Raw genomic sequence first — 24,714 nt, 5'->3', positions numbered from 1 at the left:
GTTGACAAAGAAAGTGTTAGAAGATATTAAGCAGACAGTCTACTAATATTCTACTAACTGCTAGTTGACATGTAGTTGCAAAGTTACGTACTGTTAATAGAATGTCTAAAGTGGACTATCGAAATAAAGTGTTACCAAAATATGCTCTAAGAGCATTTTGCTAACGTTCCCATTAAGTAATTAAAATGTTACTTCTGAATGTTTGAACAATCAAAAAATAAATAAATAAAAATTGTGAATTTTGCGAACGTAAAGGGAACATTCCATTTTGTAATTTTGCAAACATGATGGGAATGTTACTTTTAAATGTTCTTTGAACAGTAGTAGTAACATTTAAAAACTGTTATATGAACGTCCAACTAAAACGTTTTAGAAATATAATAGTTTTTGTGCTAATGATTTAATGAAGACCAGATAACTCTGAATAACAGTTGTGTTAACATTACTGGAAGATTTTTTATTTTTTTTCATAGCTTTGAGAGAACTTTGCCAGAACATTAGCCAAATGCATTGTGCAGTACGTTATTTTCCACAAGTATGTTGTAACTTCCGTCCACTAATGCAAAAGATTATTTGTCATGACCTTAAAGAATATTTAAAGTCATTATATGAATTTGCCTTCTTAAATTTATTTATTTATTTATATTTCTATAATAACTCTTTTAAATAATATTTGTAAGAGAGAATTTGTATAATAACTCTTTTAACTCCTACCAAAGACTGGATAATTAACAACATTTCCCTTTTGCCCTTAACCTGTTTGGAGAAAAAAAAAAAAAACCGCAGACATGAATGAACAGGAACATCCGAGTAGAAATGAACTCTGATTATTTTTCTGAATCCATTGTTATGAAGTGAGGGCATTTTATACCTTATGTGAAAGTAATCATTTTGAGTGGAAGAATTGATGAGTCCCTATAGCAAAGATTTAGCAATTTGGGAACACTTAAGAAGCATAATCCACCTCATCTTAATATCATCATCTAAATGAGTCTAACATAAGAATGGTCCATCAAGCTAAAGCGTGTTATCTGAGATGGGAATGTAGAAGGCTAGGCAATGTATTAGTAGGCTTTAACAGTTTCACAGTTAGAGTCTGCTGTTTCCCATGATTCACAAAAATACAGTCTAAAGTTTGTGCGACAAGAGGAACCCTAATGAGACAATTTAATGAAGGGATTTCAAAGTCAAAGATAATAAAGGGTTTTCTTTTTCTTTCTTTCTTTCTTTCTTTCTTTTCTTGAAGTTTGTCAGGCTGAAGAAACCATCTTCAAAGATATGAATTAATGTATAGATATTTTTGTTCTGTTGTTCCATTCACATGGTGCACAGATGATGAAACAGTCTGCCTGCAGGCAGATGACTGAGCCTGGCTTCTGGGCAGGTGTCCTGGTCGTTTTATGTACCCTTGGCATGGGAGCTGATGTCCACCAAGCTCTGAAAACACCATCCGTGCCAAGCAGAGTGCTTCAAAGACATAAGAGAGACTGGAAATGGGATAAACTTTATGCGTATGAGGAAATGCCTCCAAAAAACCCACCTGAAAAAATTGGAAAGGTAAAGGGTCTAAACAATGATTATGTTTACATGGACAACAATACTCCGATTTTAATATGATTAAGACAATACTCTGATTAAGAATCTACCATGTAAACAGAGATTTTTGATTACCTTAATCCGGCTAAAGTCATAATCGAAGTAAACACAAATCGAATTAGGACATGTGGAGTATTCCTATTTTAGTCGCATTACTGAAGCGCAGTCTAGACATGTACACAGTCCTACACAATGTACACTAGACATTATTACAGTCGTGTAGGACTTTTCGCCGCATTTTGCGACAGGATACACATATAGCAGTGGTCAACCGTTTGACGGCAAACAAAAGAATGGCTTCAACAACGCCGTCGTCTGTTTGCATGTATAGCATGACAAATAATTAACTGAACTTGAAGCTTTCAGTAAATTAAAAATGAAACACCCAGAACTGTACATGGCATCATAACGAAGATTAACTATAGGTTTATACATGAAATTCCGGAGGGGACGTCGAATGGCTTCGCGTGGTGACGTAATGACGTGTGCCATTAATCGATCTATGTACTATAATGTAAAACGGGAACATGAAAGGATTATTCTAAAAGCAACTCATGTAATGATCTTAATCGTAATATTGTCTTATTCAGAATAAGGTAAATAATTAGATTACTGATGTCCATGTAAACGTAGTCAGTGATACATTTATTGAAATTAGGTATATAGTGCTTTTTTGAATAAATGCAAAATCTACTACTTAAAGGGATAGGTCACCTTCAGTTGCTGGTCCCCATTGACTTCCATAGTATGGGGGGGAAAAAACTATGCAAATCAGTGGGGACCAGCAACTGAAGGTGAACTATCCCTTTAATTCAAACACACTTCAAGGAGAGTCATCCTATGAGTTACTATTAGATATAATGAACAGAATCTTTGGATTCTTGTCTTGGTTGCTTTTGTTTCTATCCCTTTTTTCATTTCTTTCCCTTTATTTTCTAGCTAGAGAATACATTTTTCACTACAATCTCAAGATATATTCTCTCAGGAGAAGGTGCTAACATCATTTTTACTGTAAATGACTATGGGGATATCACTGTCAATGCAAAGTTGGACCGGGAGAAGAAAAGTGTCTACAAACTTTCAGCTTCACTTATCAACATTACAAGCGGAAAACAGCTTGACAACGATGATACATTTGTAATAGTGGTTCTGGATATTAATGACAATAGCCCTGTTTTTCCACCTGACCTCTCTGGATCCATCAGCGAGTCTTCTAAAGCAGGTAACAGAGCAACATAAACATAGATCTTTTTCCATAGTGGCCATGATGTCCATATGTACAGCTTCACAAATAGAACTAAAGACGGATTATGTAGTAGAAATTGTATTTATTTATTGACACATTATCTTTCTAGGATCAATAGTAATGACAGTAAATGCAACTGATGCTGATGATGGCAACACTCAAAATGGAAGGATTGAGTACAAACTGCTAAATGGGACAGACCTCTTCAACATCAACAATAAAGGCAAGCAATTATAAAGTTTGGGGTCAAAAAGTTTTTTTTTTTTTTAAATGAAGTCTCTTATGTTGTATATCTCTTAAGTAACTTTTCTGTTTTAGCATTTTTTTTAAAAATGAGGCAAATCTGATGGTAAAGCTGAATTTTCAGCAGTCATTACTCTTTAGTGTCACTTGATCCTTCAGAAATCTTTCTAATATGCTGATTTGGTGCTCAATAATTTCTTTCCTTCTACTCTTCTTCTTCTTCTTCTATTTATTATTTATTTATTTAGGTAATATCATTACATTAAAAAGCAGTCTTGACCATGAGAAACAGAGTCAGTATATAATTGCTATACAAGCCAAAGACATGCCAGGAATTAAGAGTGGAAATTCTGCTACTACAATTGTGACCATTAACATTAATGATGAAAATGACAACATTGCCACCTTCAAGAAAGGTAAGTTGACTGTAAAAATGTTAACTAAATATTTTGCAAAGACACACTGCATGCTAGACTAGACTACTTTTAAAGTCAACAGATTGTCTTGTTCACCTGCAGAAAAATACCATTTTAATGTAAAAGAAGACAGCAAACTGGGATATGAAATTGGCGTATTAGGAGTGGAGGACAAAGATGAGATACAAAACAAAGATCCAACATTTACTATACAACATGAATTTGATGAAGTCTTTGACATTAAACTAAATAATGAGAAAGATGGAATTCTTAGCCTCAAAGTGGTAAGCATTTCAAGCTTCAATACTAAACTAGGTACTAGCCAACTTGAATATTTAAGACTGAGCAATGCTGTTCAAGATTTCAATTAAAGCTTAAATTTCCACTCTTGAATTATTGCTGAATTGTTGAATTATTGAATTTTTTTTTTTCTCTTTTCACTGACAGCCACTCGATTATGAAACGAAAAATATGCACATATTTAATGTAAACGTGGACGAGCACACAGTGTCTAAATCACCAGATAACCAAGGACCCAACCTGCAGAAGAGAGCCCAAGTTTTCATCAGTGTAATTGATGTTGACGAACCACCTGTTTTCAGCCAAAATGAATACAACTTCAGCATCTACGAAGGCCAATTCAAGAGTCCAATCATTGGAGATGTTTCAGCAAAGGATCCCGATAAAACTGGTTACAAAATACGGTACCTGTATTTTCATGTATCAACAAAAAAAGGCCTTCTGTGTTCTGCTGTACTGTCATAAAAGTTACAGAGTAAACAGATGAAAATGGTTAAATCTAATGTTGACATTTGATCACTCTAGGTACTCTATTGAAGATGCAAACTGTCCTGTAGCTGTGGATCCTGTACAAGGACATCTGTCCTTAAAGAGACAACTGGACAGAGAGCAAGAATCCTTGCACACATTCCAGGTTACAGCACATGAGGATGTACCAAATGGTAAGATATAAAAAAAAGCTTACCCCATTTACACCACCAGTCAAAAGTCTGGACACAACATCATATTTTTTATTCTTACTTTTTACACATTTTAGAAACATAGTGAAGTCATAAAAACTGTGAAATAAAATAAATGCATACATGATGTGGATGTGAATTATGTGAATTATTTTTCAGGGAATAAGTAGTGTTTTTTATATTAAAATTATTAAATGTTTAATTTAATTCATCCATAAGCACAATTTATATTTATGATAATAATTTAAGCATAAGCCTTTAAATCAAAATGTATTTACCGCCATGAGGAACATTAATTCACTTAAAGGGATAGTTCACCCAAAAATGATAATTCTATCATTAATTACTCACCCTCATGTCGTTCCAAATCTGCAAGACCTTTGTTCATCTTCGGAACACAAATTAAGATATTTTTGGTGAAATCTGAGAGCTTTCTGACCCTCCCATAGACAGCAACGCAACTGAAATGTTCCCAGGCCCAGAAACGTAGTGGACATTGTTAAAATAGTCCATGTGACATCAGTGGTTCAACCGTAATTATGAAGCTACGAGAATACATTTTGTGCCTAAAGAAAACAAAAATAATGGCTTTATTCAACAATTTCTTCTCTTCTGTGTCAGTCTTCGCCACACATTCATGAGAGTACCACGATGCATGCATGTGTATTTCTCTCCCAGATGGTGTAATGTGGTGTTTTGTTTCATGTTCATGTTTTCCATGTCTTTTATTTTGTAATTGTTTCATGGTCCCTGTTTGTGTCATGCTTCCCTTGCCCTCATGTATTCATGCCATTGCTTCCCCTGTTCATTTGTGTCATGTTCTGATTGGTTGTCTTAGTCATGTGTCTTGTTTCCCATTGGTTTGTTCTTGTCATGTGACCCTCTTGTTTCCTATAAGTAGCTTCATGTTCCCATTGTGCCCTCGTCGTGTATTGAATGTATTTAACCCGCTGTTGGTGAGTCTAGTCTGTTTATGTCAAGTCTGCTCCTGCTATGTCTGTTCAAGTCAAGTCAAGTCAAGTCAAGTCTGTGTTTCTTGTTTGGATGTTTGGATATCACCTGTAAATAAAACTGCACTTGGGTTCTCACTTACGCTCGCCTTCAGTGGATGATTCATTACAGATGGCAATCAACCATTGAAACAATGTTAATCAATGTTGATGCATTAATGCTAACTGCATTGAATTAATGTTGCAAAGCGATGTTGGTTCGATATCACTTTTGCACCTGCAATTAATGTTGAAACAAGATTTAGATTTCAACAGAAAATCAATGAAAATGTCACTGAATCAATGTTATGAAATTATGTTGGTTCAACATCACTTTTGCACCCACAATTAATGTTGAAACAATTGTGAGATTTCAAAAAAAAAATCCATTGAATAAACGTTACACTATGATTGATTCTACATCACTGTTGTTGAATCAAGATTGAAAAGAACAAAAATAATCAATGATAATATTGTTAAATCAAAGTTACTCTAGGATTGATTCCACATCACCGATGTTGAATCAATATTGAAATTAACAAAAATAATAAATGATAATGTCAGTGAATCAATGTTACACTATGATGTTGATTCTACATCACTGCTGTCGAGTCAATATTGAAATTAACAAAAAATTACTATTGGTAATATCATTTGATCAATTTTAATGTTATGTTGGTTCTAAATCACTTTTGCTGAAAAATTGAAATTACAACTGAAATGTCACCATAAAATACCGTTGCCATCTGATGTACCAAGTTAATGTTGAAACAACATTAATATTTCTGACCACTTCAAAATTTGGGGGAAAACCTTTTCAAACATAAATGACACCTTTCCAGCAGTTGGGTCAGTTTATTTTATTTGACAGTTTAACACAATCAATGACAAGACAGAAAATAAAATTCTTAAAAAAAAAAAATATGCATCAAAAAGGACAAAAGCATTAAACCCTTTAAAGTAACATTGCTTTCAGAAGTCTTATTTTATTATAGCAAGTGGTCCAGCGGTTCAAGTTTTCAAAATCTGGCTTGCATCAGTCTACTGCCTCTTTTCCTTTGGTCTCTGTGAAATCTGAAAAAGAAAGCATGATGTTACTTAAAAGCAAGTCAATTCAGTTGTCAGTGTCACATTCAAGAATGTTAATATGCTAAACACATATTCACTTTTTTTAAATTGCTCAACACAAAAAAATCTAACTAAAAACTATGTACATTTAATATATTTATCTAAAATCTATTAACGCTTCAATATCAAATGGAAGCACTATGGCAAGGTGTCCAAGCTTCTGACCCAAGTTTATCTTAAACACACCTGAACCAGCTAATCAAGATCATTAGGATCAATGAAAACTTCCAGTTAGGTGTGTTGGAGCTGAACGCTACAGGAAAAGGATTAAACTCCTCTGAAATATGACCATTGCATAAATCTCATTTTCTTTGAAACTACAACATTAAAGCCTGGTGAGCCACAGTCCTGCAGCGTTTTGTTCCCACCTTGATAAAAACTCACTTACCTAGCTTTCTCTTAACTTTGATTAGCTCTTTCCAGCAGTTGGGTCAGTTTATTTTATTTGACAGTTTAACACAATCAATGACAAGACAGAAAATAAAATTCTTAAAAAAAAAAAATATGCATCAAAAAGGACAAAAGCATTAAACCCTTTAAAAGTAACATTGCTTTCAGAAGTCTTATTTTATTATAGCAAGTGGTCCAGCGGTTCAAGTTTTCAAAATCTGGCTTGCATCAGTCTACTGCCTCTTTTCCTTTGGTCTCTGTGAAATCTGAAAAAGAAAGCATGATGTTACTTAAAAGCAAGTCAATTCAGTTGTCAGTGTCACATTCAAGAATGTTAATATGCTAAACACATATTCACTTTTTTTAAATTGCTCAACACAAAAAAATCTAACTAAAAACTATGTACATTTAATATATTTATCTAAAATCTATTAACGCTTCAATATCAAATGGAAGCACTATGGCAAGGTGTCCAAGCTTCTGACCCAAGTTTATCTTAAACACACCTGAACCAGCTAATCAAGATCATTAGGATCAATGAAAACTTCCAGTTAGGTGTGTTGGAGCTGAACGCTACAGGAAAAGGATTAAACTCCTCTGAAATATGACCATTGCATAAATCTCATTTTCTTTGAAACTACAACATTAAAGCCTGGTGAGCCACAGTCCTGCAGCGTTTTGTTCCCACCTTGATAAAAACTCACTTGCCTGTAGCTTTCTAGTAACTTTGATTAGCTGGTTCAGGTGTGTTTGATTAGTGTTGGAGCTGATCTCTCCAGGACCGACGTTGGCCACCACTGCGTTAAAGTTTCTCTTGTAGAATCAAGAGCTTAGTTTTTGTTTTTTGTTTGTTTTCCAATGAAAATTTCTTTAAAGCTGCAAATTCACCTACAACAGGCTAAATTGAATAAAGATCAGTTACATTCCTCACATTTAATATAGATTCTGGAATATGAATGATTATGCAGGGTCAGAAAGCTCTCGGATTTCATCAAAAGTATCTTAATTTGTGTTCCAAAGATGAATGAAGGTCTTACAAATTTGGAATTACATGAGAGTAATTAATGACAGAATTTTTATTATTTGGGGTGAACTGTCCCTTTAAGTGTGTCTAAACATATGTGTGTTTTCAAAATATGAATATGATTTTGGGCTATTGTGATGTCAGTTGTGATTTTCAGTCTTATTTATATTCTATATGGATCACAAGTTCACTGAATTAGCTCTGACTAAATTATCTGTTAATCAAAGATTCGGTTCAACAAATCCAACAGAATGTGACTTCTGGGAACTGTTTTGTTTTGCTGTTCTAATTATTATGTTTATTTGAAAGAGTACTTTGATTTCATTAAAAATGAGTATAGTAGCAAAAATTGTAGTAAAAATGTCTTTACATTTTTACATACTGTATTTACCCTAGCCAAGTAACAAAAATATTCATAGACAAATCTTTTTTAATAGTAGTAGGTCACTGTCACTGTCACTATTTGTAAACTTCATTTTTTTCCTCTGAATCCTCAGGTCTAAAATCCTATGCGATGGTTAACCTGAAGGTTCTTGACATTAATGACAACGCACCAGAACTAACTAATGGGAGCTACGTGTATGTTTGTGAGCGTGATGAACCTGAAACAGTAAGGAGTTACTTGAATGCATTTCACATTAACAAATTTATAATGATTTTCCTTTGGCTATATATTCCCATAATCCTTCATTTATTACGCTCTTGCAGATCATTGGGACAGTGGGTGCCTACGACAAGGATGAAAATCCAGGCAGGTTCCGTTTCACTCTGGCAAAAAAGAGCTCAAACTTTTCCCTTCATGACAATCAAAGTGAGTTCATTCATGTTCACTAAAGTTGGTCCACAGTGTAGTTCTAACCAATTTCAATCAGTCACTCTACCATTATAAATATAGTATAATGTTTGTAAAATTGAATTCAAAAGATGTGAGGTCATAAAAGATACGTTCTAGTGCAAGCACTGTTTCATGAGAGACATTAACTAACTGCTGCTCATTCCTAAAGTAATCTGGCATAAAAGGTATAGGGTAAAACCCATTAAAATACTGTTAAATGCATTAGGTACAAGCTTTCTAAAAGCAGCATCCATGCACAATGAATCTATGATCTGACACTCAATGTTCTAAATGTGCCAGACTGAGGAACACTGTGGTTTCTTTCCTCACAGCTGTATAATGAACGAATATGACAGTTTACTGTTTTAAAGGCAGAAACAAGTAGAAAGGAAACCAAAGTAGCTTCTTAAGGTGCACTGACTGGAACGAAGAAAAACAAATTATTTTTAATAAAAATGTTATACAAGTATATTAAAATGATTTCAGAAGAATCATGTGACACTGAAGATTGAAAATACAGCTTTGCTATCACAGGAATAAATTGCATTAGAAAGCAGTTATTTTAAATTGTAATTACTAATTGTAATTTCATAATGTTACTGTTTTTACTGTATTTTTGATATATAAATACAGCCTTGGTGAGCATAAAGGACTTATTTAAAAAAAACATCAAAAATCCGCAAACATGTTTTAATTATTCGTGAGTGTAATCTATACATTTCATATACAATTACATTTATTTTATTTCTATGTATTCAAGTGACAACAGAATGTTGCTTTTTGCAACTGCAACTGGCTTTCCCCAAAATGTGCTAGATGAGCATTTCAATTTAGGCCACACGAATGTCAAAGTGAAGATTTACTCTTCCTACTATTGTGTGAAATGGGATATTCTTAGGCCCGGTTGCATTGAATTGTCACAAGAATCTCTGGAACATTTCCCTCCAAGCATCAACAGAAAACAAAAGCAGAGTCCAATGACAACAATAGCACTGCTGATAAAAAAAAATTGTTAGCTTGCACCTGTGGCATACATAGTCAGTCATTTCTCCTGAATAACAGCAAAATGAACGACTGCATCTCTTCAATTATTAATATTTGTTGTAGATAACACTGCAAACATTAAGCTGAAGCAAGGCGGTTTCAGTACAGAGCGCTCAATGGAATATGTGCTGGAAATCGAAATCACTGACGGAGGTACACCAGAACAGAAGAGCATTAACCTCCTCCAGATTAAAGTGTGCACGTGCCAGACGAGACGACGGATCGAGTACTGCATGGCCTACGCCCAGACCGGAATGAGCGTCAGCGCCCTCTTAGCCATTCTTCTCTGCATCGTCACCATCCTGGGTACATTTACACGCATCACTTATCTCACTTGCTTTTCTTCTTTTTGTTACAAAGATATCCATGCAAGGCCAATGACACATTCCTTAGTGTTTTCCTTTTTTAAAAGAAATAAAACTAGAAAAACATTTTTAAAAGCAAAAGCATCATTTAATCAAGCCCAGCAAAACAGATTATGAAGGATTCATGACCTGACATGAAGGTGGTTATATTAATGATACATGTGAACATTTTAAATCCTGTGTTTGAGGAATGGCTTTCCTCCGTAATTTCCCAAGTGGAGATGCTGTTTATTTTATTCACATTCTTAGGATCCTTTAAGTGGTCTGGTTGTATAAATAACCCAGGGATAGAACATTGTAAATATGAGCATGTAAGAGAGTCACTTAACTCCACATTCTCTGTCATTGTCATTGTTAGTTAGTGTACTGTATATGAGATGTTGTCACTGTGAGAAAAAAAGGTGCAAAAGCTGTCACTGGGGCGGTACCTTTTTAAAGCTACACTTATTTACCCCTAAATGGTGCATATTAGTACCTTAAAGGTACATATTATTACATTTTAAAAAGGTACCACCTCAGTGACAGACTTTTTTTCTGAAAGTGGGAGATGAAATTTTGCTTGCATCTCTACACCTTTTCCAAAGTAGAGGTTTGCGCTTGCATTTCTAGATGTGAGAAACAAGGCTGAAGTGATGATAATTAAGACAATGCATCTGCAGTCACACCAGGTTGCCGTGATTTTGCCAAGTAAGATATGTTCCTGGATCAACATCTTTTGTTGATCCTGGATCAACATAACTGTCCAAAAATATAGACTTAACCCAATCCCTACCCCTAAACCTAACCCTACCCATAATTTATTCCTAAAAACAGTGTCAAATGATTGCTGATTAACAAGGGTGTAGAAGCACCTAACCCTGATTGTAAGCCTAAAACAGATATTTCCTGAAAAGTTATCCCTCGATTCTGATTGGTTGATAGGAATGTTGTTCCAGGATCAACAAGGATGTTGATCCAGGAACATGTTGTACTTGGTGAAATCACGGTCACCGTCACACCATCAGACAGACAAGAAGTGTTGAAGTATTCTGAAGTTCTCATTCTCCCATGATTATAAGAGTCTTCCTTTTCAACACCAAGGCTATTTTGAAATTCCCATGGGTCCCACCTTATGTTCTTTTCCACTTGTGTTGTCAGTCAACATTTATAATGAGTTTACATTACAGAAATAAACCAGGGAGATGTTAAAATTATTATTAATGAAAGAAAGAATAATATTGGCTGTGTCTATTTCTTTCATCTTCTTAGTCATTGTCATCCTCATCGTGTTGCGAAGGCGCTATCAAAAAGAAGTTTTGGTTACCAAGTCTTCTGGCGAGATCCACGAGCAGTTGGTGAGATATGACGAGGAAGGCGGTGGAGAAATGGACACAAACGGTTATGACGTTTCCATCCTGTCCTCTGCTTGTCACGACAGCAGCTTTCGGCCCGGCCCAGGGCCTTCGCTGTACGCCGTGGTGAAGAAACCCTCTGCTTGTAAGGGTGACATGGCCATGATGATCGAGGTGAAGAAGGATGAGGCCGACCATGACCGTGGTGGGATTCCCTATGATACTTTACACATCTATGGCTATGAGGGATCTGAATCCCTGGCCGGTTCCCTCAGCTCTTTGGACTCATCCTCCAGCGGGTCCAATCTGGACTACGATTCCTTGCATGAGTGGGGACCTCGTTTCAGGACCCTGGCTCAGCTCTATGGAGTTGATGGCTCGGACACTGATAGCTCCGACTGATCCTACTGAAGGCCAGGGTTATCGAGCAGTCATCGTCCTACCAGGACACATCAACATGATGCAGACTGCTGTCTTCTCTTCATGGGATTTTTTTGTAAGGGTCCCTTTAAGAAAGGGATTAACGTGCCAATACTTGTTTCCTTCATGCATTATGACATTATGATGAGCACTACTGTATTTGTCATTTTCATAGAATAAGTGTGTGTTAGTAGAAAAACTTGCTTTGGTTTTTCAGACTGGTTTTTGTCCAGGTGGATTTTGTATAAAACAGCACTGGACACTGGTTGGACAAACTCTTCTTTTTAGGCTAGTTTAACAGCAAATCTGATCTCATTTTAACACAAAATATCGGTGTTAATTTTTTCTTTTTTTTTTCTTTATGCAGATATTGTATTACTCACCCCAGTCTCTTGAGAAAACATAATTATTTTACAATTTGTCGACTTTGTACGAAAATGTTACCCACCCCTAAAACTGAAAACATACAAATATGGGATTATACAAATAATATGAATTTGCAACCAAACTTAAAAGTTAGAAGTAGCAATTAGATTGTGTTGTTCTTAATACTTTTTACATTGTTTTTTTGTTTGTTTGTTTTTTTTAATCTTGTATTCCTGTAAAAATCCCCAGTTTGCCAGTTTATACAAGTGTTTTCTGTACTCATGGTCAGTGTAATTGCAGAGCCAGCATTGTTCAGCAGACTCTTCTCATCAGGAAAACTACTGCATTGCCATGGGAGCAACAGAGGAAATGGTGATAACTGTACTTTGAAAGAATTAAAGGCTACTCCAAGTTTATTTGACAGAAATCATCAGCACATCGATTGTTATGAGTAAAGCCCAAATCTCAAAGGTCGACTAATATAAGGCAATTGCAGACGTCTCAGGAAACGTGCAGTGAGTTGTGTGCCTGTTGAAATGTGAGAAGTGGTCTGAATAACTGTATTAACATGTGAATCATAAGTGTGGCTATATATTTAACAGTGTCAAATAAGAAAAAAGCTAAACTGAACTTGTTAAATAATATTTTGATGATAGCTAGCAAGCCAGGCAGTGTTTTGACAATATTGTTCATCCTTCATTCGAGACTAAATAGACAAGTGGGTCTCCTTTTATTGAAAAATGTGTAAACCATCTTTATACCTTAAATATTTACCACTGTGCACAAACTCTACCCTATTTCCCCCATTAACCATGGGCACAATATGTGGAAGCCACCTTCTCCCTTTCCTGTAGGGAATTATACGCCAAGCACTCTTCTCCCGTCTCATTTAAAATGAGCTGCTCCGTCACTGAAATGTCAACTTCCTGTCTGTGTGAGCACAAGGAAACACACTTCCTGTTCCCTTATCTTTCAAGTGAAGGAACAGATTGAAATCATTTTCCTGTTTTCTTGTCTTAAAGGGATAAAGAAAGAAAACTTAGGAGAGCAGGAAAATGTTAAAGAACAACATAAATCACGCTGTCTTGGTCACAAAGGCATTGTCCTTCAAGACAAACGGTGCTGCTTTTGAATTTTTTTGTTTGTTTTGTTTTTAACCATACAATTTAATTAGTCTGTTTTCACCTTTTTCTTAAATTATTTTAGGGAAATATCTTATTATTCTAATGTGTTCAGCCACTAGAGTATGTAACTGCTGGGCAAAGACTATTACAGTAAATGAAAATCATATAGACTGCACATCTTCTCATGATGAAAATCATATTTCTCAAGTAAAACAGTGTGTTGAAGATAAACTGGAAACATAACTAAAAAGGCCTTCGGTTCATATGTGATTGTTCATTATTGTTATCATATTACATACCTGTAGGTATTTATGTTTTGAATGAGTGGTTATTGACATTATGGCCAGTTTAAAGTATAGTGTGTTATATGAACATTTTTTCTTAATGAACAAATGTGTCTGAGATTTGTTGGGAAGGTCCAGTAGATGTCAGTGTTGGGCAGTCAGACTAAACATTTCAGTATGTGGCTCTAGTCTGTGTTAAGAGGGACAAAAATATGTGCCTTTCTATTGTTAAAAATATTATTTTTGTTTTCTCTTTTGAAACTGCTAATTTTGTATTTGAATAATAAACTTCATATTCCATAATAAAGTTTAACTGTCCTTAATTTAAAATAAGTTGTAGTATAACAAAGTTTAATGACAAAATGTCAAATAATGACTCTTCTACTACTGAACAGTGTGTGTGTGTGTGAAGGCAGAAGAGCGTTTGTGTCTCGTTAAACCAATGTTGTCTGGGTAGCAGAGGGTGCTTTGAAGTGAAGTTCACAATGTCTGTTGTTTATCGCACAGACAAACAGATCACACAGATAGCGGCACATTAGCGGAAATTCCACAGTAATGTCACGCCTAACACATCTGTAAGACACCCAGCTGGGACTTCCTGAGGCTTCAGACTCGGTCATTCACAGTATATACAAAGCAATGGCTTTCTTACAGTGAACACAGAGATAATGCAATATAACAGAGGAAAAAATCATCAAATACATATTCATCTAAAGAAATCACACTCTTATATGTTTTGTCATCACCATTTTCTTGCATTACCCATGCTGTCTTGTATAACACCGTATTACTATCTTAAACATTTTACCAGTTTTTACCATACTTTCAAAACAAAAATTAAAATAGGAAAAATATGCAATATGAAAATAATTGAAGACAAAGTGTTTTACTGAGAAAAAACAAGATTTGGTTTTTAAAAAGCCTTTTTCCAAAAGGTACATCTGGAAAAAGGGGGGTCGTCTTATAATCAGGGTCGTCTTATATTCGGGCCAATACGGTACTTGCCTTATAGTTACACTACCATTCAATAGTTCTTTTTTGAAAGAAGTATTTTATGCTCACCAGGTCTGCATTTATTTGATCCAAAATACAGTAAAAACAGTAATGTTGTGAAATACTATTACAATTTAAAATAAGTTATTATTTATTTATTTTTTATTTAACACTTTTTTCACAAAAATTGGCAACACTTCAATAAAGTTCAATTAGTGTGTTGGATATTATTAACTAACAATGTGCAATATTTTACAGCATATCTTATTCTATGTTTAATGATGATTTATAAACATTTATATTATAAATATAAAATAATTTATACATATACAACCATTTAAATGTAATCTTTAATGCTCACCAACACATTTATTAGATTAAAAATGCAGTAAAAATGTAAAATAACTGTTTTCTATTTTTATATATTTTAAAATGTAATTTATTACTGTGATGGCAAAGCTGAATTTTCAGCATTACTCCAATCTTTAGTGGCACACGATCTGCTAATTTTTTTGCTCAAGAAACATTCCTTCTCACAATCAATGTCAAAACCACTTGTGCTAATAAATTTTTTTGTAGAAACCATGATACGTTTCTTTTCAAGTTTCTTTAATGAACAGGAAGTTCAAACGAACATTTACTTGAAATAGAAATAGAAATAGAACAAAGATATGAAGGCAATATACAGAACATACATTTTATCATTTATTGATCACTTTATTATTTATTGAAAAAATAAATTAGGATTTGCAATGAGAAATAAAGCTTTCATTTTGATTGTACACTCTTAAGAAAAATAGTTCGAAACAGTACCAGAAAAGGGTTTTTCAGCTTGTAACTATAGCAAAACCCTTTTTGGTGCTAAATAGAACCCTTTTTATAATGTTCCATAAAGAACCATGCTCTGCAAATGCTAGATAGGACCTTAATGGTGTTATAAATAACCTTTTTAATGATAGTTTATTTTCATTAATATTAGTATATTAGTATATTTTTATCATGAATGTTAGTATTATTCATATTATTTGTAAATAACATTTATTAATATTGTTTTCTATCCCCTCTGCCTGGTCATAAAATATATTGTAGCCTCTATTAGGGTTTTACATAGAAGCAACAACAGCAGCATTGTGTGTCAATTAGATACTTTTTTTTTAATGACATCTTAAATTGTAGCAAAAATGACAGTGCTCTACCAACAGTTATTAACAAAATACATTAATAAATGACCATTGATATTGATAATTTTCACAATCCTCTATGATGTCTTTATGTCCATCATTATGTGTATTTGGGAGTGATTGAATGGCAGTTTCTCTCTGCAGATGATGAGGAAGTAGGAGGTGACAACATCTGAAATGCACAATTGAGTTTAGAGTTACAATGTGTCTCCTTCCATTTGCCACGACGAGGCGTTCCCCATAGCGACCCCTAGAGGACGCAGTTCGAAGTTCCCATGAAAGGGAACAATTGTTTATGAAGGCCAAAACTAGCATGTGAGCACGTCACAATGTTAAAAGGAAAAAGTGATATAAAGTCATGGGATAGCTGTGACTGGGTATGAGATTCTGAACTCCAGAAAATCAATAATGAGCTGCTTTGACAGTTACAGATTTGAAAAACAAAAAGACAGGAATAAAGTACCCTAAACTCAAAGAACCATTTCAGCATTAAATGGTTCTTCAGGATGCTTCAGGATCTAAATAGAACCATTACTACATGTAAAGAACCTTTAAAGAAGCATCTTTTTTTAGAGTGTAGTTTGACAAAGTAAACACAAGAGGACAGCACAATATCACTACAGCAAAAGGACGATGAAGACTGGCCTATTTTAAACAGTTTGAATACACAAAAACAAAGCACTCTTTTTACATTGTCATTTATATTTATTTATTTGGTGAAGATTTGTGATCTGCAGTCATACATTTGAATTTCAGAGAAACAAAGATTTGAAATTAAAATACATTAAGGCAACAACTATTTGCTTTTGCTTCTTACAGTTCCCTTTCGAATGGTCTCTCCCGTTGTGTTAATCACACTATGGGGAAACTCCTCTTTACTCTGATACTGAAGCCTGATTTGATCACGTTCGTGTAGCTGCACGAACCAATGGCACTTTCATCAGAATTTTCTCCTTCGGCGACCAAGATCATCTTCTTGCTGACTCTGCAAGCAAGAAGCTGATGAGAAGAGAATAAAGAAGCTCATCCTCCTGCTCGCCGCCATGAGAAGAAGCCACTGGCAGCTGAAGAAGCTCGACGCCTTCCCCTGCAGCCATCCGGATTTTAAAAAGAGCATATTTTCTGAGCAAATTTCTACTGCAACGTTGTCGCGCCACGAGTATGGTTCGTGCAGGGAACCCTTCCAGGGAAATTCTCCGCTCGCAGATCACCTTCTTCCACGAAGGCAGTCCTCCCCAGCCTACTCTCCCTTTTCCCCCCTCCCCTAGGAAAAAGAAACAGTGGAGCAGCCGGGCTGAAACACCGGGTTCGAGTGAAATCACACTGGATCAAGTCCTGTGTGCTTCACTCTCCCTTCAGTGCTTCAATTCACCCGTGTTCTTCACACACGAGGATCAGCGCCCCTCATCAGCTACAAGTGGCTTGATTTCCTTCGACGGATCAGAGGAAGAAGGTGTTGTGGATGATTCTATCTCATTAACTGCTTCAAATGCGGAAGAGTGGGTGTGTTTTGGCACACCCGACACCCTTCCTCCAAACGCAGACAACACGGCCCAGTGTGGACACCAAGCTGATCCACATTCTAACAAAGGCTGTGGAGGATCTCAGCTTGGCTTGGTCAGCTTCGGAAGAGCCCACCCACAGCCTCCTTGATGAGTGGTTCCTGACAGGTTGCCGTCATCGGCCTTAAAACAGCCTTAAAGGGCCACCACGTCCTGGTCTTTTCGGACAACATGACGGTGGTAGCCTTTATAAATCACCAAGGCGGTCCCAGGTCAAGCTCCCTCTACAAGTGGGATTGACACCTCTTTTTATTGGCACAGGGCAAACTCCTCTCATTGAGAGCAGTTCATATGCTGGGCAGACTGAACCAGGGAGCAGACATGCTGTCCAGGGGTAATGTAGCTCCAGGAGAATGGAGACTACATCCATCCCCAAATGATTCAAACAATCTGGTCTGTCTTCGGGAGGGCAGAGGTGAACCTCTTTGCCTCAGAAGACAACTTTCACTGCCCAATTTATTTTTCGAAGCAATGAGATGCCCTGGCCCACAATTGGCCCAGCGCTCGCCTGTATTCCCTGGCCCCGGTTTTCCTGCTTCTTCAGATGGGTCAGAGAACTCAGATGTTCGGTCCTCCTGGTGGCCCCACTCTGGAGGAATCAGACGTGGTTCCCCAAGTTGATTAAGCTGCTATCGGCAGCCCCCTGGCCGATACCATTGAGGAACGACCTCCTTTCGCAAGTGAGGGGCATGATTTGGCATCCCTGACCAGAACTGTGCAGCCTTCATGTTTGGCCCCTCGGCGGGAGTCTTTGCAGTTCGCCGCGAGTGTAGCTAATACCATTTTGGAGGCTAGAGTTCCATCTACAAGACATTTCTATGCCCTTAAATGGTCTTTTCTGACTGGTGTGTAGCACGGAATGAGGACCCGTCCTCCTGTGACATGTCCTACTTGCTAACTTTTCTACAAGAGCTGTTGGACAAGGGGCACACCCCTTCTATGCTCAAAGTATATGTGGCAGCTAACACGGCAAATTATTCTCTCGTGGCTGGCCAGTCAATCGGAAATAAGTTTCTGAGGGGAGCGGCTTCGTTCTGCACTTGCTTATCCACCTTTTTCTTGACGTAAAAATGGGCGCGGCCATTTGTAAATTCTATGGGTCTGGCTTCCGGTCTCATCCGCATCCAGATATTTTTAGCTGTACAAAACAGTTCGTTTTGCTGCTTGATCAGTGTTGGGGAAAGTTACTTTTAAAAGTAATGCATTACAATATTGCGTTACTTCCTAAAAAAGTAACTAATTACGTTACTTAGTTACTTTTTATTGAAAGTAATGCGTTACATTACTTTTGCGTTACTTTTTAAATCTGGGCAGAACTTGCTTGTTTGATTTTAATATAAAAGTTCTATTTTTGGCAAATGTAAAAGCCCTTTCACACCAAAAGCCTCAGGCTGAAGGAAATGTAAATTCACATCTGTAGAGTAGAACACAGAAAAAGAAAGTTCAACACCATGCAATAATTTTTAAATCTGGGCAGAACTTGCTTGTTTGATTTTAATATAAAAGTTCTATTTTTGGCAAATGTAAAAGCCCTTTCACACCAAAAGCCTCAGGCTGAAGGAAATGTAAATTCACATCTGTAGAGTAGAACACAGAAAAAGAAAGTTCAACACTCAACATGCAATAAAAAATAAGAAGAAATGTTAGCTTATCTTGTGTAATTTTTGCTTAGTATGGTTGAATTGGATCATCGAAGGTCAGCAGCAAATTGGCTAATAAAATGGGATTAAATACATAAAAGATATTTGTATTATTTAACATATTTAATTAATGCAGCTTTGCGTCAAATTCTGAGTTGCTTTTAACTGTTTTTATTAATTTTGAGGAAAACTAAATCTGTTTTTTTTTTTTTTGTGAGTGAGATTAATTAAAGCATGTTCACATTTATTCTAGAACTAGAGTAACATCTTACTCCCGTTTTCTCTCAACATGGGCACAGCAGAGCTTTCAATCAATAAATGGGGAAAAAAATAGTAACTCAGATATTTTCTTGTAAATTAAAAAGTAATGCGTTACTTTACTAGTTACTTGAAAAAAAGTAATCTGATTACGTAACTCGCGTTACTTGTAATGCGTTACCCCCAACACTGTGCTTGATATTGAAAATTTGTGTGTCTTACCATATTATTTTAATGTATTATCTTAATTATGAACACACTGGTTTGTAGTGCAAACAGTTTTACCGTTTACTGCATGATGTTATTCTTCCCGTTATTTACCTAATGAACCGGAAGTCTCGGAAGTCAACTGTTGCTTCAGTTGAAAGATTCTGATGAAATGGCACTCAGAGCCAACTTATATAGCAGTCGACTCCACCCCTTTTGGCAGGTTGAAGCGCCATTGGTTCGTGCAGCTACACGAACATGATCAAATCAGGCTTCAGTATCAGAGTAAACAGGAGTTTCCCCATAGCATGATTAACGCAACGCTCATTCCCTTATCTTAGGGAACAGAGGTTACGTAAGTAACCAGAGCTTTTTACTTCCATGCAGATTCAGGGTTGTTGAAATTTTTGGGTCAGTAAAGTTTTTTTGTTTTTTTTTTCATTTCAAAGAATTTAATGTTTTTATTGGTTAAGGATGCAATAGATTGATCAAAGGTGACAGTTAAAATATTTATATTGTTACAAAAGATTCCTATTTCAAATAAATGCTGTTATCTTGACCTTTCTATTCATCAAAGAATACTGAATACTACAATTTTCAAATAAATAAACAGCACAACTGTTTTCTCTATTAATAATAAGAAGAATTTAGCACCAAATCAGCATATTAGAATAATTTCTGAAGGGTCATGTGACACTGACGTTTGCTGGAAATTGCTAAAAAATTCAGCTTTGCCATCACAGGAATAAATTATATTTTACAATATATTAAAGTGGAAAACAGTTGTTTTAAACTGTAATAATATTTCACAATGTCACTGTTTTTAGTGTATTTTTAGATGCAGGCTTGGTGAGCATAAGAAACTTATTTCTCCCCAATATTTCAAACAGTAGAACAAAGAAGTGTACTACATGTAATCAGTGCTAATTTAATACAGGTACTCTCTTATTTACAGTACACTCACTTAGACTAATTTTAGATCACATAAATGACTTGGGAAGAGAAATGGATTCCATTTAATGTCTTCATGGTGTAGAGAAATGAGGAGGAAAAGTGAGGATTAGAAAAGGTCAGCAAATCCAAGGAAATCCCTTTATCATATAGCTTCCCTCTCTCTCTCTCTCTCTCTCTCTCTCACACACTTTGACTGTATGAGAGTGTATTTTTAATGAACACCTCTTCTTACAATAAAGAAAAATGTAGATTGGCCCCACTAAAGATTCCTGCACAAGAATGTTATATAACTTCATTCAGAAACACTTGTTCCTGTCACATTCCCTCTCTCTCCCTCCCTCTCCTCTCTCTCTCAGCAAGCCACAATGTACCTTCCACTCTGATGCCCTCACAGAGAGTTCAATCAGATGTCTTCCTTGGCTTATGTCATGCGTATGTTACACTCTCACTCTCTCTTTCTCACAAACACACCGGTGACACCTGCATATGTGTCTGCATATCTGTCTCTTTTGTGCATGTGGATCGTGATCTTTGGTCTTTTTAGTAGCACTAACAGCAACACTGTGGATTTGAAGCAGAAATATACACTTGTCAGCTGTGCACTCATAAATAAATTTTCCAAAAGGAATTTTGGGTTCCCCAAAGAATGTTTCAGTGAATAGTTCTTAAAATAATATTTTGTGCATTGGAAAGGTTCCATGGATGTTAAAGGTTATTCACAGAAAGACTGACATATAACATTTATTTTTAAAAGTGTAGTCACTGAGATCTCATCACCCTCTCCAAGCCCTTTGTACCATATGGTGTCATATTTATATATTATATAATACCCACAGCAACCTCTCTGAAACGTAGAAAAAAAAACTGAGTACATACACAGAAGGTGTCCTTGTCACTGTAGCCTATTAGGGTGATGTGGGACACTTTAGATTTCTCAAAAGAGCAACAATATGTAAGTGCTGTGACAAGTCCCGGATAATCTAACGCAGTACATGTTTTTTTTTTTGTTGTTTTTTTATAATAAATAAAAAGAAAACAAGTAAATGGAATAGAAGAATAACAGAGAACGCTAGTGTTAGAGGGTCATTGTTTGTTGTTGTTGTTTAATAAATAAAAAGAAAACAAGCAGATAGAACAGAAAAAGATCAGAGAGCGCTAGTGTTAGCGGGTCAAGTTTTTTTTATAAAAAATAAAATAAAAACTAGTAGATAGAATAGAAATTAAATAGAGAGTTCAAGTGTTAGAGGGTCAAGTTTTTTTTTATAAATAAAAAGAAAAGTAGGTAGAATAGAAATAAAACATAGAGTGCTAGTGTTAGAGGGTCAATTTTTTATATATATAATAAATAAAAGAAAACAAGTAGATAGAACAGAAAGTGTTAGTTTTAAAGGGCTCATCGGATGAAAATCTGAGTTTTTCCGTGTTTAAGTGCTATAATTGAGTGTCTGGTGCATCTACCAACTCAGAAAACATGAAAAAGAAGAACCCAGTAAGTTTGGTTTTGTAAGCCTTTCTCTGCAAGCATGTGAGAAAATGAGCCAATCAGATTTCTCTCCCCTTCTGAGGTCGGAAGGGGTTCTTATTATAATATTACCGCGCACGGCCGCTGACTGACACCGCCGTATTAGCAAAGACCCCGCCCTGAGTGAGCCGCACACAATCCGCCATGTTTATCTTCACGCTAGAGCATTTAAAAGCAACATTCAAGTTAGAAATGTCTTATTAAAGCTATTCTTATTAAAGGGGTCATATGATGCGATTTAAATTTTTCCTTTCTCTTTGGAGTGTTACAAGCTCTTGGTGCATAAAGAAGATCTGTAAAGTTGCAGGGCGTAACATTTCCGTCACACGCTTGAGGTATTCGGTCAATCACAACGCTCTGGATAGCTGGCCAATCAGAGCATACCTCGCTTTTCAGACCAATGAGGTTTGTAAAAATCGACGCGTTTCAGAAAGGCGGGGCATAGAGGAGAAACAATAATTATTCCACTACAGTATGTGGAAAATAATGTGTTTTTTTAACCTTAAACTGCATAAACACATGTCATTACACCAAATACACAAAATAATGTTCTTTTTAGCAGCATCATATGACCCCTTTAAAGCTATACTTTATTGTTTGGGTCATATAACAGCATAGACAGCAGTATAGGTACTGCATATTATGCTGCTGTCACTTCATACACAGATCTAATATAAACATGCGATTTCTTTCCCAGCCGTTTACCTTCACCGACATAACTGACTGTTTTTGTAGTGTGTTTTTAAGATAACCTTGTGTGTATTGAAAGTTTAAGCGCAATAAGACATGAAAGATAACTTAGTTTAGTAGCCTACTCACATGCCATGTGACAGCCGCTTTCTATGCGCGTGCCTCGGATGTGTGTACTCAGAAAACACTATATCAGAAGTTTAAACTGATATGGCTTTAAAACGCATGATTTCAGCTCGATATACACCATAATCAAAACCAAACAAATGTTTTTTGGCAGAGTATTTGAAGTACAAGCTGTAAATGCACAGCCCTATTTTAGAAAAGGGGGCGGGGAGCAGCAGCTCATTTGCATTTAAAGATACATGCACAAAAACAGTGCGTTTCTGCTTCCATTCAAAACAGGCATTTTCAAAATGATGTAATAAATGATCTGTGGGGTATTTTGAGCTGAAACTTCACAGACACATTCTGGGGACACCTGAGACTTATATTACATCTTGTAAAAAGGGGTATAATAGGTGCCCTTTAAAGTGTCAAGTATTTTATAATAAATAAAAAAAACAAGTAGAATAGAAACAGAACAGAGAATGCAAGTGTTAGAGGGTCTTTTTTAATAAATAAAAAGAAAACAAGTAGATAGAATAGAGAGTGCTAGTGTTAGAGGGTCAATTGTACATGGAAGAGATGTGTCTTTAGCTGTTTCTTGGAAGATGGCTAAGGACGCAGCTGTTCAGATCGAGTTGGGCAGGTCATTCCACCAGGAGGGAACAGCTAAGGTAAAAGTCTGTGAAAGTGATTCAAACAAGTGCAAACTCGTTCCGCAGCCAATCATAGTGCTCATGGTTTAGTATCAGACAAGCTGAGTGATCCAAACAGTAAAAACTCTTGAAACACTGTTCAACCAATAATATTCACACTGCATCGACAGACACTATTAGGGTTTTGTAGGATCAGTGTGCATGTTGTTGGCATCTGTTGCTGTTGGTCGGCACTTGTTTTTTGCTAATTAAACATGTTGAATCAGCATTTGTCAGGTCTTGGAATGTCTGACAAGTGATGTACTGTAATCCAGTGGCAGTGTGAATTAGCCTTCTTCAGAAAAACTCTTCAGCCTAATTCAAACCAGTGTCTTCTGAGTTTCTAAATGATTCATTAAAGAACAGGACCATAAGTTTGCTCTGTTTGTATTCTGTGCAACAACACGTGAGGAAACAGAAGAAACCACGGCTGTGATTCACAATGCACTAGTGGTTTTCAAACCTGATTCTGGGGTCTCTCAGCACTGCACATTTGATGTGTTTTCCTTATTTAACACACCTGATTCAGATCATCAGCTCAGTAGGAGGGAGCTCCATGAACTGAACTGAGTGTGTCAGATAAGAGAGAAGTGTGCAGTTCTATGGGATTCAACAGCCAGGACTGAAAGCCACTGTACTAGAAAATACAGGAGCCACTCTGGAAATTTATGTTGGTAACATCGAGATAACCATAACAAGATTATTTATAATATTTTGCTGTTGATTTTTTCAGGAGTGAACTGGGTTGTAGGGTGTGGTTGTTATTTTTGTAAAAATCCATCTGTACAGCACACAAATTTAGCTGGACTGTGTGTGGCCAAGGTGACCACAAACACATATACAGCTCTGAAATACAAATATACAGGATTTAGAACTGTATAAAAGGCGTATACATTTTAAGTAGGCCTATGATAATAATAATAGCTGTCTTTTCAGTAAATTATGCAAAGTGAGTGATGTATGGTGCAGCACAGCTCATGCCAAGAGCAAGGGGCTGAGATTTGAAACGAGCAATGGCAATTCATCTAATGGCTTATGCACATTCTGTTCCCATTTATATCTGCTGAGCTGTTGAATTCTCAAATCCCAAAGGTGTGATCTTGTACTAGTGTGAGAAAGTGATTCA

The 24,714-nt window shown here is 36.0% G+C and overlaps 1 protein-coding gene across 3 annotated transcripts in view; it reads left to right on the top strand.

The window, feature by feature from the left end:
- LOC107728699 (cadherin-5-like) overlaps positions 1-16,526 on the top strand; it is an 18,989-nt gene extending 2,463 nt beyond the window's left edge. The window contains exons 2-13 of one of the 3 annotated variants that reach the window (XR_001638500.1): positions 1,333-1,557; positions 2,536-2,818; positions 2,952-3,065; positions 3,334-3,501; positions 3,604-3,785; positions 3,949-4,205; positions 4,327-4,463; positions 8,510-8,622; positions 8,721-8,823; positions 9,955-10,197; positions 11,505-12,577; positions 16,516-16,526. Coding sequence is in view for 2 of the 3 variants with exons in the window: in XM_016538981.1 (XP_016394467.1) it covers positions 1,333-1,557; positions 2,536-2,818; positions 2,952-3,065; positions 3,334-3,501; positions 3,604-3,785; positions 3,949-4,205; positions 4,327-4,463; positions 8,510-8,622; positions 8,721-8,823; positions 9,955-10,197; positions 11,505-11,989 (2,310 nt within the window). In the remaining variant the exon portion in view is untranslated. Of the gene's footprint in view, positions 1-1,331; positions 1,558-2,535; positions 2,819-2,951; positions 3,066-3,333; positions 3,502-3,603; positions 3,786-3,948; positions 4,206-4,326; positions 4,464-8,509; positions 8,623-8,720; positions 8,824-9,954; positions 10,198-11,504; positions 13,526-16,515 lie in introns of those variants that run through there. The other 2 variants (XM_016538981.1, XM_016538980.1) reach the window with 2 other exon arrangements.
- Positions 16,527-24,714: the final 8,188 nt, after the last annotated feature.

Source organism: Sinocyclocheilus rhinocerous, unplaced genomic scaffold (assembly GCF_001515625.1).
Source record: "Sinocyclocheilus rhinocerous isolate Xijiao unplaced genomic scaffold, SAMN03320098_v1.1 scaffold1509, whole genome shotgun sequence".
Taxonomy (NCBI): domain Eukaryota; kingdom Metazoa; phylum Chordata; class Actinopteri; order Cypriniformes; family Cyprinidae; genus Sinocyclocheilus; species Sinocyclocheilus rhinocerous.
This window is presented reverse-complemented; position numbering and strand designations above follow the sequence as displayed.